General features: G+C 47.5%; 1 protein-coding gene and 1 long non-coding RNA gene across 5 annotated transcripts; both read left to right on the forward strand.

Moving 5' to 3' along the window:
• The first annotated feature begins 5,859 nt into the window (after positions 1-5,859).
• On the forward strand, positions 5,860-7,371 carry LOC124655235. Of its 3 annotated transcripts, XR_006988609.1 has the most exons (3): positions 5,860-5,974; positions 6,080-6,129; positions 6,864-7,371. It is a non-coding gene; the product is annotated as an uncharacterized LOC124655235 (long non-coding RNA). The 3 variants fall into 3 exon arrangements; XR_006988610.1 differs by lacking the exon at positions 6,080-6,129 and having other exon boundaries at positions 5,899-5,974; XR_006988608.1 differs by lacking the exons at positions 5,860-5,974; positions 6,080-6,129 and adding an exon at positions 6,147-6,775.
• Positions 7,372-8,564: 1,193 nt separating this feature from the next.
• On the forward strand, positions 8,565-17,975 carry LOC124652327 (putative disease resistance protein RGA1). Of its 2 annotated transcripts, none has more exons than XM_047191350.1 (5): positions 8,565-12,833; positions 13,031-13,159; positions 16,638-16,898; positions 16,972-17,125; positions 17,482-17,975. In XM_047191350.1, the coding sequence occupies exon 1, from the start codon at positions 8,565-8,567 to the stop codon at positions 12,825-12,827; it is 4,263 nt and encodes a 1,420-aa protein (XP_047047306.1). In that variant the 3' UTR covers positions 12,828-12,833; positions 13,031-13,159; positions 16,638-16,898; positions 16,972-17,125; positions 17,482-17,975. The 2 variants fall into 2 exon arrangements, with proteins under 2 accessions (XP_047047306.1, XP_047047307.1); XM_047191351.1 differs by having other exon boundaries at positions 16,972-17,024.
• The last annotated feature ends 12 nt before the right edge of the window (positions 17,976-17,987 follow it).

Consider the following 17,987-nt stretch of genomic DNA (forward strand, 5'->3'; position numbering starts at 1 on the left):
GAGATAAGCGACATGAGTTCTGGAGTCTGATGAGAAGATTGAGAACTCAATGGGAGGGTCCTTGGATAGCTTGTGGAGATTTTAACGAGGTTTTGTTTCAGTACGAACATGCTGGGCCACGGAAAAGATCGGATGCACAGATGGCGTTATTTAAGGATTGCTTGAATGATTGTGGCATGGTGGACATGGGCTACTCTGGCCCTATGTTTACGTGGTCAAACAAGCAAGATGGAGATGATCTAGTCCGTGTGCGGCTTGATAGAGCTGTAGCTAATGGTGCTTTTACTGCAGCTTTTGATGATCACGTAGTGGAGAATATTATCACAACTACTTCAGATCATTTTGCTTTGCTCGTCCGCCTCCAAAATTCGGTAGAAATTAAAGAAAAGAAGCCAGTTCAGTCAGGTTTCAGATTTGAGGCTGCATGACTGCGTGCGCCAGATTACCGGGACACTTTGGAGCGGGCCTGGGCCGAGGCCGATGTTGGGCCGAAATCCTTGCAGGCGACTTGGGCTAATCTTCATTCGGTGACCGCCTCGCTACAACATTGGAGCCGGGCCTCCTTTGGTGTGGTGAAGAAAAAGATTCGCCAGCTAGAGCATAAATTGAAAATTATTCGTTTGGCGCCTTGGAGCCCTTCTGTGCTCGCCAAGTCAAGGGATGTGGAACGAGAGTTGTGTGAGCTCTTTGAGCGGGAAGAAGTGATGTCACGACAGAGGTCCCGCGTGGAATGGTTGAAGGCGGGTGATCGGAACTCCGCATTTTTCCATGCTCGCGCTTCTGCTCGCCGACGCACTAATAAAGTCCGAGCACTGATCCGGGAGGATGGATCAAGGTGTGAGGACATTGATGAGATAAAGGTAATGACCGAGAATTTTATGGGCAACTTATTTACTTCTGAACCTTGTGAGTCAGATATGGTTCTTGATGCTATTGAATCCAAAGTCACGGATGGAATGAATGAAGATCTTGTGAAACCGTACACGGACTCTGAAATCAAGAATGCACTGTTCCAAATGGGGCCAACTAAGGCTCCAGGACCCGACGGTTTTCCCGCTCTATTTTATCAGACTCATTGGGAATTTTTGAAAGATGACATATGTGCTGCCGTCCGGGGTTTTTTGATGGGTGAAGAAATTCCAGAGGGTTTTTGTGATTCTATCATTGTGCTCATTCCAAAGGTAACAAACCCGGTTCATTTAAAAAATTTCAGACCCATCAGTTTGTGTAATGTTTTGTACAAGCTTGCATCGAAGGTGTTAGCCAACCGCTTGAAAGTTATCCTTCCTTTGGTGATCTCTGAACACCAAAGTGCCTTTGTGCCGGGCAGGTTAATCACTGATAACGCCTTGATTGCTTATGAGTGTCTTCATACGATCAGGAAGCAGAAAGCTAAACGACCTTTCTTTGCGCTCAAGATTGATATGATGAAGGCCTACGACCGTGTTGAATGGGGATATTTGCACGACGTCCTTTGCAAGTTGGGTTTTGCACCAGCATGGATTTCTGTAGTTATGAGATGTGTTACCCATGTTCGTTATGCAGTTCGGGTGAATGGAGAGCTCACCTCGCCTGTTGTTCCCTCTCGTGGAATCCGTCAAGGAGATCCTATAAGTCCATATTTATTAGGGTTGTCTAGTCTGCTTTTACAAAAGGAGAATGTGGGGGTTCTACAAGGAGTCCGTAATGGTCGTTCTGGCCCACCTATTTCCCACCTCCTATTCGCAGATGATAGCATATTCTTCTCTCGGAGTGACTCGAAGAGTGTGGATGCACTGAAGGAGACCCTTAACCGATATTGCCAAGGTTCTGGCCAGAAGATAAACATGGATAAGTCTTCTGTCTTCTTTGGTCCGCACTTGTATCGACGAGTGTTAAAATGGATGTCATGGCTCGGCTAGGAGTTGCCAATGAAGCCCTTCGGGAAAGCTATTTGGGTATGCCCACTAATATTGGTCGCTCTCTGTTGCGGCGTTTAAGCCGGTTTTGGACAAAGCACGGAAGCACATGAATGGGTGGTCCGATCGGCCGATGTCTCGGTGCGGGAAGGAAACTTTGCTTAAATCGGTTATCCAAGCAATTCCTACCTTTATTATGAGTTGTTTCATGTTTCCTATCTCTACTTGTGATGCGTTTCGGAAGGCGATCGCTGATCATTGGTGGGGTATTGAGGATGGGAAGAAAAAGATGCACTGGCGCAGCTGGGAGTGGTTATCGACCCCCAAATCTTTAGGGGGGATGGGTTTCAGAGATTTTATGTTATTTAACCAGGCCATGCTTGGGCGACAGTGCTGGAGATTACTCACTGAACCTAATTCTTTGTGTGCAAGAGTTCTAAAGGGGAGATACTTTCCAGAATGTGAACTTTGGGACGCTCCACAATCAAGGTCCGCATCTTACACCTGGAGAAGTATTTGTCATGGCATGCAATTGGTTAAGTTAGGAGTCCGTTGGAATGTGGGCAACGGTGAGAAAATTCATGTGCTTACGGATAGATGGATTCCTGGAGTGAGTCCGGAGACGTTACGACCTCTGACGCTGATTCCTATCGGCGCTACTGTGGATATTCTGCTCAACGAAGACCGCAGTGCATGGGATGTGGACGTAGTTCGCACCATTTTTGAAGAGGAAGTGGCTCAAAAGATTCTACAGCTACCTGTCAGTAAGCGGGTTGGCGAAGATTTTGTTTCGTGGCCCTTTACAAAGTTTGGAGATTACACCGTACGTTCTGCCTACCATCTTGCCCGTCATGACAAGTTCTATGTGGAGAGAAGCAAGAGAGGCGGTGGTGTTCACTCTATCCACCAGGAGGAACACCTGGCTTGGAAGAGACTTTGGGCGATTAAAGCTCCTGGAAAAATGAAGATTAATCTGTGGAGGTTTGCCCATGATTGTCTGCCCTCTGGTGTACAGCTGAATCGGCGACATATTCCTGCTTCGCCGCTTTGTGTGTACTGTAGTAGGGAGGAGACCGCAGCGCACACACTATTGTTCTGTCAGTATGCAAAAGAAGTCTGGGAAGAGGTTAAAATCACTTCAGGAATTCAGCTTCAGAGAGCTTCTTTCACGGAACCAAAATACTGGGTTTTTGACTTCTTGAGCAGATCATCTGATAGACAGAACACGGCCCTCGCCGTGGTTACTTGGCATTTGTGGATTACTCGGAACGGGGTAAAAAATGGTGAACCAATGAGACATCCACATAGTGTTGCCGAACAGTGCAAAGCTTATATCGAAATGATAGAGCTGCATTTATACAAACCGGACCCTTCTACTAGTCGTGAGACCATCTCTATGCCACGTTGGTCTCCGCCGCCTGAAGGTATGGTTAAAATTCATGTTGATGCAGCTCTGTTCCCTTCTTCTCGCCGGATGGGAATTGGCGTCGTGATCCGAAGCCACAGAGGAGATTGTTTGCTGTCTTGCAGTGAACTAGTCCAGGAGGTCATGACGCCGGAGGTTGCTGAAGAGTTGGCTCTCCGCCACGCAGTTTCCCTAGCCGGAGATGAAGGTTTCGATAATGTGGTAATCGCTTCTGATTGCCTGTCTTTGGTGCAGCGTATCAACTCCTCTACTGTTGATCGCAGTCAGGTTGGCGTACTGGTGCAGGATATCAAGGCAAGGAGCTCTTCCTTCGCGGCGGTTTCCTTTATTCATGTGTATCGTAATTGTAATGAGGCAGCTCATACTTTAGCTCGCTCTGCGGAGCGCTTTGTTTCTGTTATTTTTCGTAATTGCACCCCGGAATGTATCCGGCAGACAATCTGTAATGGTTTTTCGTGATCAATAAAGAGCTGTGTTCCCTCAAAAAAAAAGCTAACTCATTTTCAATCCATAAGCTTTTCTCGGTAACTGTTGGAGATTGATGTAACATGGTTGGTACAAGCACCCGCAAGGAAAAAAGATACTGTACGTATGCGGCACTAGAGATAGGCACATCAAGCTCAGCTTTGAGAATCAGAAAAGAAGGGAGAAATTCCTTTCGATGCGGCTGCTTTCTGTGCGAATCGTATGTGTAAGTTGCGGAGAATATTTGGGTGATGGTCACGCATGCATATGGACCATTTTATCTTCCATTTCTCATTTTCTTTTCGCCGATCTTGACTTTAGGGGCACTGTCGCTGTTTGCTTAATTTATGCAGAGATGGAAGAAACACAAATCAGAAATCAGATTTGCTACTTTAAGGGCATTGTTGAGTTTGATTTGTTTGTAATTTCTGATTCTGGTGCAGTGCAATTCTAGAGAAGAATCCCTTACACTCCGTTGCCAAACTAGTCGGCTCTACAATCACTCGCCTGGAACTCTCATTGTTGATGCTGCATTTTCTTGAATCTTTTGAGCTTCTATTTCGCTTTGCCTTTTGGTGGAAAACAACTGAAATATTCGTGGAGAAATAAGGGTGTTTTGGTCATGATCAGATCTGCTAGTGAGATCTCAATCACTCCGTTGGACGGCACTCAAGCTGCACCTATCCTCATATTATTGTGTGACTTCAACTCCATTTTGTTCTGCTCCTGGCATATGCTATTGCAAACGAAAGTAGTTTCTGGGATCAGACAGAATAGATAAAAAAAATTATCAGGTGTTAAGCAAAAAGTATTTCATTAATATTGGTTGGTCAAAAATATCATCTTTAAAGAGATGGTTAGAGAAGTGTTAACCTAACTACGACAACAATATCTTTTCGTCGTCGCACGGCCTACTATGGTCAGGGTTACTCGCAGTCGCATGGCTTGCTGGCCGCCGGCGTGCCCCGACGGGCCGATGCCGTCGGAGCCCATCCACACACGACGACTAGCTACGCGAGCGACGCAGGCCTCCCAACGATGAATGGTAGAGGATGTGTCCTCCCGCTGGTGGCGCGCCTGCACTCGGCCAGAGCATCGTCCCAATGGGCTCTGGCCGCCGCTTCCTTTGTGGCCGCGTCCCTGTCAGCCTCGTAGTAGGCAATGTCCCTTGCCACGATGACGTTCGCGGCGGCCTCCTCTAGCTCCCGGCTCTCTCAGTTCACCTGCGGCTGCTCCCGCCGCGTCACCTCCATCGGGGTCGACAACTCGTACGCATGCCTCATGGCGAGCACTTCAAAGCGTGCTTGCTCCACCACCGCTAGGGCCCGACGACGATCTCCCATGCCCTCGTTGCCGGCGAGGTCGGCGTTGTAGTCGTAGTAGAGGTAGACGTTGTCCGCGGGCTGGGCCCCCCCAGGATGCGCATGGCTTCCTTCGAGTCCTGGAGCTACGCCCTAGCGTCGGCGAGCCTGACATTGGCCGCCTGGATGTCGGCATGGGTTGCCGACGGAGGCTGGCGCTGGAGCGACTCGAGGAACACCCGCTCGTCCTCCAAGGCGACGGCCACGCGCGCCACCGCCTCCCCGCACCTCGTGCTCTACTCTGTTCGGATCATCCGGATAGCCGGCGCGAGCCATGGCGGAAACATGTGCGGTCGTGGTTGGCCATGGATTGTAGAAAGGATTGTGACTAGCTTCTAATGAACTGGAGTACTAGCTACAAAATATATGTAATTTCAGAATTTGTACCGGTCATTCATTTCTAAATTTGATCATGTATGAAGAAAAAAGTTACTACTAGCATCAAAATGTCTGGCCTGGCCCACTTGCCAGCGACTATCCCAAATTCTCTGTTCCCCTTCCTCTCTCTCCCCGACTCGTGTGCCTCTCGATTCCCGCCGCCTCCGGCTGGCCGGCGCCGCGGCGAATCCCAGACAGCCGATACCACCAACCGCGGACGCCCTCCCAGCTCTACTGGCTGGCCGGCGCCGCCCTTATGAGCTCGCTGCTTGGAGCCGCGCGGGAGGTCGCAGTTCCGGGTGCCGCCGTCGGTGACCGCGCGTGGCCGGGAGGTTGGTCGTCGGCTGCTCGCTGCCGAATCTTGGAGCCGCGCTGGGTCCTCCGCAACCGCAGTCGGAGCTGGGGGCTCCGCCGCGCCATGCCGCCATCCGCTTACGTCTTAGAAGGTAGTTCGAGCCGCGGCCAGTTACCTGAACTTTTTTGATGTTCTTCTTCTCCCTGTGCTTTATTTTCTCTTCTGTTAACCAAATCCTCTCGGTTCTCTATGCCAGGTTTGGAGTACTGCGCAAGGCACTCGTTGCTGCTTGTTTGTCAAGCATATGTATATATCAATACGAATATTACATATGTTTTGTCAAGTTCAACATGCTATTTGAATACTGTGCATTGTTTAATTTTGCAAAACTAAGGCACTTGTTCATTTTTCGTTGGCTTGTATGTGTATGTTAATTAGATTGCTGTTGAATTTGTGTTTGATCTAATATTTGACTCCGATTATGGCACCAAATATGTTTACTAGTAGAATAAAAATAATCAAAAAATAAGACAAAATAGACATGCCCGTGTCTGTTTGTGGGGCGTTCGTTGGATGCACCGGACAGAGTATCCGCGAACGCATGTCCAGTATCCCCAAATGGGCAAAATTTGGCAAAAATATGAACCTGATTTAAAGGATTTTGGTGAGTTAATCTCTCGCGACTTCAGCTGACAATGCAATTTGTTCTCTTATACCCTAGATAATACTATGTCTTTTCCAAAATATAAGCATTTTTAGAAAGCTAATTTAGCTTGCTGAATAAGGCTTATATTTCGGAACAGAGTAATACTACTTTTTACCATATGATCCGCCTTTACATTGAGAACTTGGTTTCTCTCATGCGAATAGAACCTCTAGGGCTTTGTTTAGATGTAGGTATTCAAGTGTGGTATTGAAATCCCATCTTGTTGTCCGAAAACAAGGGCACAAGGTAAATTACTGTCAAGTGCTACTCTTTGTATATGCTAACTTAAGACCACAAAAGCTTGCCTAACTTACTTGTCTTTTTCTTTGTGTAGAGCAACCGAAAGTTTCCTAATCCGTTTGTGCCCCCGGCTGCAAGTGCACACTCAACTTCATCTACTACGTCTCAAGCATCAAGTGCATGCCCAACTTCATCTACTACACCAGAAGCTACAAGAACCTCTGATGCAATGCCCCATGCTCCAGCAGGACACGCACCATGGATTCCACCAAGACAAGCTGCTCCAACATATGCACCTCCACAGGGACAACAAATGGGAGGGGGGGTATCTAAACTCCAGATTGTATAGCTACTTCACTGCAGGTCTTGATGCCGAGAATCGGCAAGAAGAAGAATGATGTGTAATGCTAGGCTTAGTGACCAAGCATATTCCTTTTTTGGATGCATGTGCAAAGAGACGCAAATTTTGTAAATATTTTTATGAGCCATGATGGTGATCCGAATGATGATCATATTATTCTGTCATCTTTGATGCTACAAATGCTCATGTTATTCACAACAAAGGTGTGTTAATTCACAACAAAGGTGTGTTATAATGCTTTTATTGTTCCTGTCATCATCGATGGTTGATTCTATAATGCTCCTACTGTTGCTGTCATTATTTGTGCTAGAATGCATCTATTTTTATCATCAAAACTGATGCATGATGTTGATCATTGTTACATCTAGATGTGCCAATTTTGGAGGGAAAAGAGTGGCTTAGCATGTTGCAGAGGTGCCACGGTGGCTGCCAGGTAAACTGTTAAACAACAAAATGAAGTCATTAGAGCTCCTTGCAACAAACTACCCCTAGAGTGACTGGTCTGTGCAAAATAAAGTTCATGTCACTGGTTGTGCAACATTCTCCCATAGAGTTGCTGGTTTGTGCAATTTCCTCAGGTTAATTTGTGACATGGTCATGGACTTGTACTGCCGCTGGCGTCCTCCATTATTCAAAACGTCTCCAATGTTCACACTTGCACAGCCATGATGTTTCTGAACGTTAGCACTGTTTTTCCACATGGTAATGTCTGGAGTCTGGACTGGAGCTGGGAAGACTTGCAAAGTTGCAAGGGTCAAGCAGGGCTGTCGACCTGCACACAGAAATAAAGGTGGTGGGTACGAGCAGTAACACCTTTTGCTGTTGCAGGGAGAGCAATAATTCACCCTCGTCTTACAGTCATTGGTGATCCTCGGTCACTCCATTCTTCAGTTTCACACACACACAGCCGGCTTCTCTCCATTGGCCAACCTTCTCATCTCGCCCAACTCTGTTCCTCGGCCGGCACATCTTCACCAGCGCGGCGGCTTCCAACACCGATCATCTTTGAGCAGGAGCAGAAGGTACGTACAAATCGACTAGATGTCTTTCCCTTCTACAAATATAAAGTGTACTGATCTTGCCTCATTGGTTGGTCTGCCTCCAGAATCCTCCAAATGCCAATGGGTTTTGCAATTCGTAGAAGCGGGGGCTGAAGGTTGGTCTGTTCATCCAGGCATCCGCTGGACTACACGCTCTCTGAACCTGCGAAATCCCACCTCTCCAGCATTCTTCTGCGAGATCCAAGTCTCAACACAACCTGTGTACGTGAACCAGTATAGCTATTTTTCTGCAACGACAATATAGTGTAGCTACTATTTTCTCTTTTTTATTTCCTTCGCCAGAACCAGTATAGCTATTTTGTACCTAGACTAACTGCAAATACATTCCTATTAATGCGTGCAGCTTCTTAACACATTCATCAGCAGGGTGAAGATGGCCACCGCTATCAGCGCGGCAGTGTGGGCATTGGGCAAGGCGCTGGCTCCCGTTAGTGATGACCTTCTCAAGAACTGGGCAGCCAGTGACAGTCTTGGCCCCAACATCAGCGCCCTCAAGACGGAGCTGCTGCGCGCGCAGGGGATACTATACACCGCGCAGGACAGGGTCATCGCCAACCCTGCGCTCAAGGAGCTGCTGCACATGCTGCGGCAGCTGGCGGACAAGGCGGAAGATGTGCTTGACGAACTGGACTACTTCCGCATCCAGGACGAGCTCGACAGAACTTACCATGCAGCCGATAAGCATGCCGGGGGCTGCATGTGTGGCCTCGCTCTCAATGCCCGGCACACTGCCAGGGCCGTTGCCAATAAACTCAAGTTCTCCTCAGCTGGCATCTTGCACACACCAAAACTGAAGTTCGATCGTGTGGAGATGTCTAAACGGATGTCAGACATTGTAAAGCAGCTGGATCCCATATGTGCTAAGGTGAAGGAAATCCTTGATCTAGAGCTCCGCAAACCTACTGCCCAATGCAAGAGACCCAAAACAACCCCAGCAATAATAGAGCCAGAGATATTCGGGAGGAATGTTGAGAAAAAAAACATTGTAGATGGCATTACCCATGGAAAATATTGTGCCGATGGACTTACCGTTCTTCGAATTGTTGGCCCAGGTGGTATTGGGAAGACGACTTTCACACAACACATATATCAAGAAGTGAAGAGCTCGTTTGATGTTATGATTTGGATCTGTGTATCTCTCAATTTCGATGCAAACAGGTTAGCACAAGAGATTCTGAGACAGATCCCTGAAGTAAATGGTGAAAAGAAAAATGCCATTGAGGAAGAGCTTATCGAAGAAAGATTAAAACATAAGAGATTCTTGCTGGTCTTGGATGATGTCTGGACATATGAGGAGGATGAGTGGAAGAAACTGTTAGCTCCCTTCAGAAAAGGAGAGGCAAGAGGTAATATGGTTATTGTCACGACTCGAATCCCAGAGACAGCAACAGTTGGAAAAATAGTTGATTATTCAATAGAACTGAATGGCTTAGGCACTGAAGATTTTATGCATTTATTTGAAGCATACGTATTTGGTCACCAACAGCCATGGAAAGACCATCCTGAATTACTTGATGTTGGGAAAGAAATAGTGGGCAAACTGAAGGGTTTCCCTCTTGCAGCAAAAACTGTAGGTAGACTTCTAAGCAGTCAGCTTACATTGGATAATTGGACAAGAGTTCTAGAAAGCAAAGAATGGGAGTTACAAACCAGCGACCATGACATTATGCCAGCTCTGAAGCTTAGCTATGATTATCTTCCTTTCCATCTACAACAGTGTTTTTTCTATGGTGCTTTGTTTCCTGAAGACTATGAGTATGGTAGCAACGAGTTGGTTCACTTATGGACAGGGCTGGATATTTTAGACTCTTCTGATCAAAGGAAAAGACTTGAAGATGTTGGACTGTGCTATTTAAATGACTTAGTTAATCGTGGATTTTTTAAGAAGAATGAAAAAATAGATGGCAGTGCTTGTTATGTTATGCATGACCTACTGCATGAGTTGGCAGTGAAGGTTTCATCGTCAGAGTGTCTTAGCATATCTAGTTCTAATGTAAGATATGTGCAATCTTCTCCATCTGTACGTCACTTGTCTATCATTATAGATGAGAGAGATGTCAATGATAGAATGGCCTTTGAAGAATTTAAGAGGGAGTTGAGTACATTGGAAGAGAAATTGAAAGTTGAAAACCTACAAACTGTGATGTTATTTGGAAAACACCATGGATGCTTTGCCAAGACTTTTGGTGATTTGTTTGCAGAAGCAAAAGCCCTTCGTGTTATTTTGTTGTCTAAGTCACTTTATAAATACATTCTGGAGGATGTGTTTTGCAACTTTCCAAGACTTGTTCATCTTCGGTACCTAAGGATAATACCTTTCTTCGATGTAACTCTAACCAGCAACATGTCAAGGTTTTATCACCTAAGGGTTCTAGATGTTGAAAAACACAATGTCCCTGTTGATTTTCCAAGAGATGTGAGCAAGCTTACAAAGTTGTGCCATTATCTTGTTCAGGAGAATTTCTTTGAAGATAGAACTTCTGATTTGGGAAGACAGGACTTATTGCAGGACTTGAGAAGCTTTATGGTAAAAAAGGAAAATATAGGTTTTGAAATGAGACAGATCGGTCGTTTGGCGGAGTTTGGTGTGTCACTAAGAATTCATAGCATTGAGAATGCTGAACGACATGAAGAAGTGAATGAAGCAAAACTGACACACAAAACCCACATACAGAAGCTAATGTTAGAATGGGGTTATGGTCGACCTAATAAGGATCTTGCAAAAGAAGATCATGTTCTTGAAAGCCTTCAGCCACATAGCAATCTTCTAGAGCTGCACATTGGAGGACATGGAGGTGCTACCTGCCCTTCATGGTTAGGTTCGAACCTCTCAGTTAAAGCATTGGAATCTCTTTGTCTGGTTGATGTAGCTTGGAACAATTTTCCACCTATAGGAGAGTTGGTGTTTGTTAGCGAGCTTGGTGAAGAGCATCCCAGTGGTATCCCTAGCCAGAGCTTTCAAAATTTGAAAAGGCTAGAATTGGTTAAGATTTCAAGATTGAAAAAATGGGTCGGAATTAGCGCTTGTCGTTTGGTCTCTCTCCTAGAAGTGCTCATTGTTAAAGAATGCTCTGAACTGGTGGAGCTGCCATATTCAGGTTGGCAATCAGCACATGAGGCATGTGCGACTTGGTTTCCTAGATTACGGAAGCTCGAGATTATGGACTGCCCAAAGCTGTTGGCATTGCCTCCTGTTCCTTGGACTCTTGCTCCGTGCTCTGCTAAGATTGAACGGGTAGGATCAGGTTTTATGGAGTTGGCTTACTCAAAAAATTGCAGATCAGAATCGGGTTTGAAAGTTACTGGGAAGGTGGGTGGTCATGATAGCACGTTCTGGAATATGTTGGCATTCTCTAATCTAGCTGACCTATTAGAGCTGGAAATGCAGAATTGCCCTCCGCTGCCACTGGATCACCTCCAAAAGCTAACGCCTATGCAGAGTCTTAAAAAAGTTAATTCCAATAATTTATTGTCACCAACTGATGTTGAGAGTGCTGCCATATACCAGTTACGAATTGGTACCCTGGAGATTTGGCATTGTAGTGCTAGTGAGAAGGAACTGGCACAGCTGCTCTCCTATCTCCCATATCTGAGCAAGTTAGACATATACAGTTGTACGAAGATAACAAGGGTTGGTGTGGTGGAGCAGCAGAAAACAACTCATAAAATGGGCTTTGGACAAACTGGACCGCAGCAGCAAGAGACAAGAGGAGAGGAGGAGATAGCAACAGTAGCAGCAGGAGGAGAAGCACTTGTGCTCTTGCCTCCCCAGCTGCAGGAATTGGGGATCTGCGATTGCCCACAGTTGACCCTACTCTCCAGTTCGCTCCAAGGCCAAGGAGGAGGAGGGCTCCAAGGCCTCCGCTCCCTCCGCAAATTGAGTATAAGTGGTTGCCCCAAGTTCCTCTCCTTTCATTCGTTCTCTAGTTTTCCTTTACCCACCTCTCTACAAACCCTATCTCTCAAGGACATCGAGGGAATTGTGACCCTGGAGCCCCTCTCAGATTTCACATCTCTCACGAATCTGCACATACATAACTGTGGGGATTTAAGAGGCGAGGGTATGTGGGCTCTTGCACAGTGCCGTCTCGCAGTTTTAGAAATCGAGAAAACCCCCAAATTCTTTGCCAGTTCTGAGCCCCAAAATTTTCCCCGTTCCAGCAAAATTGAGGAGATAACCATAGATGACCCCACAGGTTTCCTTGCTGCGCCCATCTGCAGCCTCCTATCATCCTCCCTCACCAAATTATACTTGGATGGAAATGAAAATGATGAGGTGGAGCGCTTCAGTAAGGAGCAAGAGGATGCTCTTCAGCTCCTCTCCTCCCTCCAGGAGCTCAGGTTTGAATTCTTCCGCAAGCTGCAGTGCCTCCCAGCAGGGTTACACAGAATTTCCAGCCTCAAGAAATTATGGATTGAACATTGTCAGGCCTTCCGTTCGCTGCCCAAGGACGGCCTTCCATGTTCTCTACAATATTTACATATTTGGAACTGTCCTGCCCTGAAATTGCTGCCCAAGGACGGCCTCCCAAGTTCACTGCGAATGTTATGTATCCACTCTGGCAACAGCGAGGAGCTAATGTGGCAGTGCCGCAAGCTAAAAGGAACCATTCCTATAATTATAATCAGTGACTAATCCAAGGTAACAATCTCATGATATCTAATCTTATTCTGTACACGACCAATTCACGTTTTTGTGCGGTAATGGCATGATTTTTTTTTAGAAAAAACATGGTAACAGTAGGTCGGATGGCTCATGAACCCCGTAGGCCTTTCCGAGGTTCATCGCAGTTACTACTGTTTCACTTGAATATGCCACTTATTTAATCTACTGTGCAGGGCTCTTCTTCGGTCTGCATATTTCGTTAGACTCATACTACAAATCATATCTGCATCCAAGTGCAGTTTGAGTTTGCAGTGCAACCATGAAGACCTCAGTTTGTATCTTCCATGGTGTACATAATCTTGGTTAGTATTTGCATAATCATCCAACTCCGATGGTTTCATACACTATTTAGAAATTTAATCAACACATATTTTTCTCTGTTAGCTGGATCTGTACTGTTCATATATTTGAGTAGTTCTAGACCGTGAGCACTAGAGTTCGAGCAAGAGCGAGAGCCACTATTAACAAATACAATGTTACTCATTTTCATTTTGTCACGTTAGTATGTTCTATCAATGATCTCGTAAGGATTGGTCCCAACTAAAGCGATAATGCCTTGATTATATGAAAAATGAAGAGGGGTCTTCTGCGGTATAAGGGCATCTCCGACGGGACGACGCAAATTGGACGCCTAAATTGACCGGCGTCCGTCCGTATGCGTCGGCTCAAATGGTCGAATTCGACCGCGCGTCCGTTTGCGCCGGGGTGCCCCCGCGGCACGACGCAATTTTTTTAGGGTTTTGCATTCAAGATAAACAGAATTTACATAGTGAATAAGGAAAATAAAAAAATAAAACTAAAAGGCGCATGTACCGCCTGCTACCCTAGCCTACTCCTCGTCATCGTCGAGCACGACGAAATCCGGTATTGCCCACGGCCAGTTGGCAGCCGGCGGAACGTACGCCGGTGCTGCCGGTGGTGGAGCAGCCCACGGGTTGAAGGACGGAGGTGGAGGTGGCGGCGGCTACGGGGCCGAGTTCTGCAGCGCCCGTTCCAAGGCCTCTTCCTCCGTGAGGCCTGGCGGCATGATGTCGGTGGCGTACCGGGGTAGCGGCGGCTGCACTGGTCGGTCCACCTCCGACAAGAGGACGCAGAGCCTCTCGATCTCCTCGTCGGTCATCGTCGCCGGCAGGTTGAACTTCCGGCCCTCCGCCATGGCCGCCTGCCAGTCATGGAAGACGTAGGCGACGAAGTCGTCTGAGTCGTCCTTGGCCTCCTCGTTGTGGTATGCCAGCGCGTCGTCGTCCTGGGGAGGTGCAGGAGGAGCTGGTTGCCTTGTTCGACGAGGAGGCGCAGACGCCGAAGGTTGGTCAAGCGTGTAGTCTCGGTCGTCGAGGAAGCCCACCTTCCTTCTCGGATCCTCCGCGATCTCGCGCCAGGTATGCCATAGATCGGAGTCCATGGCGAAGGCAGGATCGTCGCGGAGATCCGACGGCATGTACCGCCGCCTGCGCCGGATCTCGACGCTCCTCTCTGGCTCGCGCAGAGGCACGGGCAGGACATGCAACCGGAAGTGGCTGAGCCGCCAGCGCCGCCTGGCAGGTGCACGTCCCCCCAGTGGTGGCACGACACCCAGTTTGCATACAACACCCGCGCCATATCGACGTGGAGCGGCACCCTGTTCAGCCGCAAATCCTTCTTCACGCCGTTGTCGGACGCCTCGGAGTCGTGTTTCTTCTTCCCCATTGTGATGCGGTGGCGCGCGGTGGTGAGGGTGGGAGCAGAGGTGTCGGTGGTGTGGACGATGCCGGTCGCCTTTTAAAAGGTCGGGTGCGCGCGGGACACGATGCCATTGATGGCGGCGCAGAAGTCCAGCCGCCGCTCGCCAAGCCTGGTAAGCGTGCAGAAGATGAGGCGACACCATTGATGGCGCAGGATGCGGCGCAGACGCCGAAGTGACGGCCGCCAAAGCGACGTGCTCGAAACATGTCTCTAGGTCGCCGCCAGGCGGGCCCGTGGGAAAAGCGAGCGGTCACTCGGTGTGACCGCACAACGTCCGAGGCGCAAATATGCGTTGCGTTTGCGTCTCTGCGGACAGCCCGGTCACTATGCGTCAGGCCACTAGGCATGGGTGCATGCGTATTTTTCGACCGCGCGGTTGCTCCGCGTCCGTTTTCGTCGGGCCGTTGGAGATGCCCTAAGAGCATCTCTAGTAGACCCCCCATAATCTGAACCCTGATATCTCGGATCCAGATATCCGGTAGCCCTGAAACGTGTATTCCGGTGCCGCACGAGCCATAGCAGAACAGATCTCCCAAACTCTAAATTAGGGTTTAGATATATAGCTTAAACAGACAGAACTAATAGAAACATGTTTCTGATGACCAAATCAATCATGCGCAGTAGAAACTTCATACAATAAGATCATAGTCATCGATTGTGCATCTACTTGGCGGTGCATTTCTCATTTGCTCCAAGCAAACACTCCAACGGCCACAACATTGCTAGATCGCATCATATCCGCCTTGAAGTGATCTCATTGTGCGGGTAGAAGAGAACGGCATATCACGATTGAACTTGTCTTCAATACATTGCCAATGTTTCATGTCGGTTTGATCATTGTTGGACACCGCATCAAGCAAAATCTTCTCTCATGCCCTCAACAAAATGACATCCTTCAAATCTGTGTAGTTGGCTGATCGAATAGCCTTTCCTTTCAGCACGTCATTTCAAACTTTGGCTCCACCTTTTCATCCCCCCCCCCCCCCCCCCATCTCATTCTCTTAAACATCAAATCCGTCCTCGTAAGCGTCGAGCGGTTCTCTATGAATATTCACCTCATTCTCCAACATGTTGACATACGAGGTAGGAACCGTATGCAACTCGTAGCTACGCAATAACAAATAAGAAATGCAGCTGTCCTAGCACAATTCAGATAAAACGGAAAAAATATACCAAACAGCCGTCTCGACGAACGTGTTGAAGGCGCACCCGTCCATAGTGGCGCCCGTCCACGTGGATGCACCTTTTTCTATTTTGGTGCGCCGGCGAACATGGGTTTCTTTCGCCCCCGGAAGCCCCTCTTTCGCACCGTTGGCGATAACCATTGTCGATGCGGGAGCTGCCACAGAGCTCGTTTCCGCAAGGCCACCGCCCCCTGTCGCTTCCGCTTCGTCCCGGCAGTGATAACCTTGAGAGCACCCCCACGAACGGCAGTGGCGGAAGCGGCAGACGGACGGAGAAGGCCCGATTGAGGCTGCACTGACGCGGATCTGGTTGGCAGGTTGCCGGTGGCCTCCATGCTGACGACTACGCGTTGCGGCTGGGGCTTATAGATCGGCGGCGGCACCGACGGGGGAGCTACATGCGTGGAGCTAAAATGTTCGTCCCACCAATTAGCATACGCCTATCAATGGTGCGGGAAACGTCCTCGGACCCGACTATATCCAAATTTCGGCGACGAATACCCAACAGCCCCGATAAAAATCCGGGGCGGCCTTTTTTCTGGGATTTGATCGGGTCAGTTTTTAATCCGGAAACTTGCTGTTATTTTCTGGATCGGTCGGATATCCGAGATTGCCAGAGATGACGTAATGCATTTTTACAAACGGGTGGTGTGGACTTATCGCTATACTGTATAGTCACTTTGAAAAGAAAAGAAAAACTACCTTGGAATTAGAAGGTTGCTCGTGTAACCTGCTATTTATATATGTCATATGTGTGCTTCCCAACGGTGCCTATGTAACTATTGACTGTTAATTACCAGTATTTGTTTATTGCTAAACATATTGTTTTTGTGTTTCCATGATTCCATCACATCCTATTGTGTCCTTGGTGCAGGAACATGCACTGACGTTGTTCTCTGGTGGTATAAATGCTGTCAAGTCTGTTTTGCTGGATGCAACTTGTTGTTTCATATATGAAGTATTCCACATGAATCAAATTCTCCCAAAGATTTATCTATTGATGGAAGTTATATTTCTTACCAAGTTTTTCAAGTTTCTACCATTTGATAGTAGATGCAACTTCGTCCCAATTGCACTAATGCGCTTCAGCTGAAGTGCTGTATGCGCTTTATGCTCGCATGCTGCTTGGTGTAAAGTGAGTGCTATATTTCTTATTTCAGTTTCTTTATTTTCCTTGGACAAATTCTTATTAATTAATTTATTTCCAGTTTGGCTATTCTGGAAGCAGAATTTACGTGCAAGATCTCCTCGGAAGATCAAGGTTATTTTAGACCCAATCGGTTATCTAAATGAATCAATACTGTCGTATCAGTTTCCATATTGCCAATTGAAACCATCCAAATAACCCACCGCAACACTTAGGTATCGGACTTTTCCTTTTTGCAGTTTTCTTCACGTTTCCATTTCGTAGTGGACTGATACTGTTATTTTGATGAACTGGAATGGAAAACGGAGTGTCATATGTGTTAATGAGTTGGTACTATTACCATTGTGTTCAATTCAGTTGAACACAATGTGTTACTGATAAAGAAAACCTTCACGCGTAATCAAGCTATGGCTCTCACCCAGGAGATGCCACTGTTAAGAGTATAACGAGTGATCTGCAAATATTTATTTCCTGTATTTTAGCATTAGAAGTTACGCGTGAAGTTTCTTTTTAGCAAGTTTGACTGTTGGAGCCTCTTTGTTAACTCAGATTTTTTTTTAATCTCATTCAGATATGCATCAGCGGCTGTTGGGCGGTTCTTGCCGGCACCATAGGGCCAGGACCGGACGCTTCTAACTAGGACTGCCCGGCTCCAATCAACAGGACCTAGCATTGCCCTCAACCAACGGCGACGACGGCTGTCTGGCTGGAGCACCCCTCTGCGTGCTCCAGCTTTGTCGCTGCGTCTCCTCTACTGGAGCTCCACCAGCAGGCACACCACCACCACCCACACCATCTCCAGCGACGAAGTCCCCAACGGCATCACGCAAGTCGCCACCGGTGCAAACACCAAACCTAAGTGGCTGGACGAAAACCTAGGTGGCTGCGATGCGAAGATCAAGACAATAGTGGGCTGATAAGTGAGCTAAACATTTGCTGAATCGACACATGTACATCCAATCTCTTCATTGTCATGCTGCTAACCTGTGGACTGGACAAGTTCTTGTGTCGATTGGAAGTGCTACATTTGTGGGGTTGATCAGCGTGTGCAACTGTATTCCCGTCCTCCTCTTCTTA

This window comes from Lolium rigidum, chromosome 5 (assembly GCF_022539505.1).
Source record: "Lolium rigidum isolate FL_2022 chromosome 5, APGP_CSIRO_Lrig_0.1, whole genome shotgun sequence".
In the NCBI taxonomy this organism is placed as follows: domain Eukaryota; kingdom Viridiplantae; phylum Streptophyta; class Magnoliopsida; order Poales; family Poaceae; genus Lolium; species Lolium rigidum.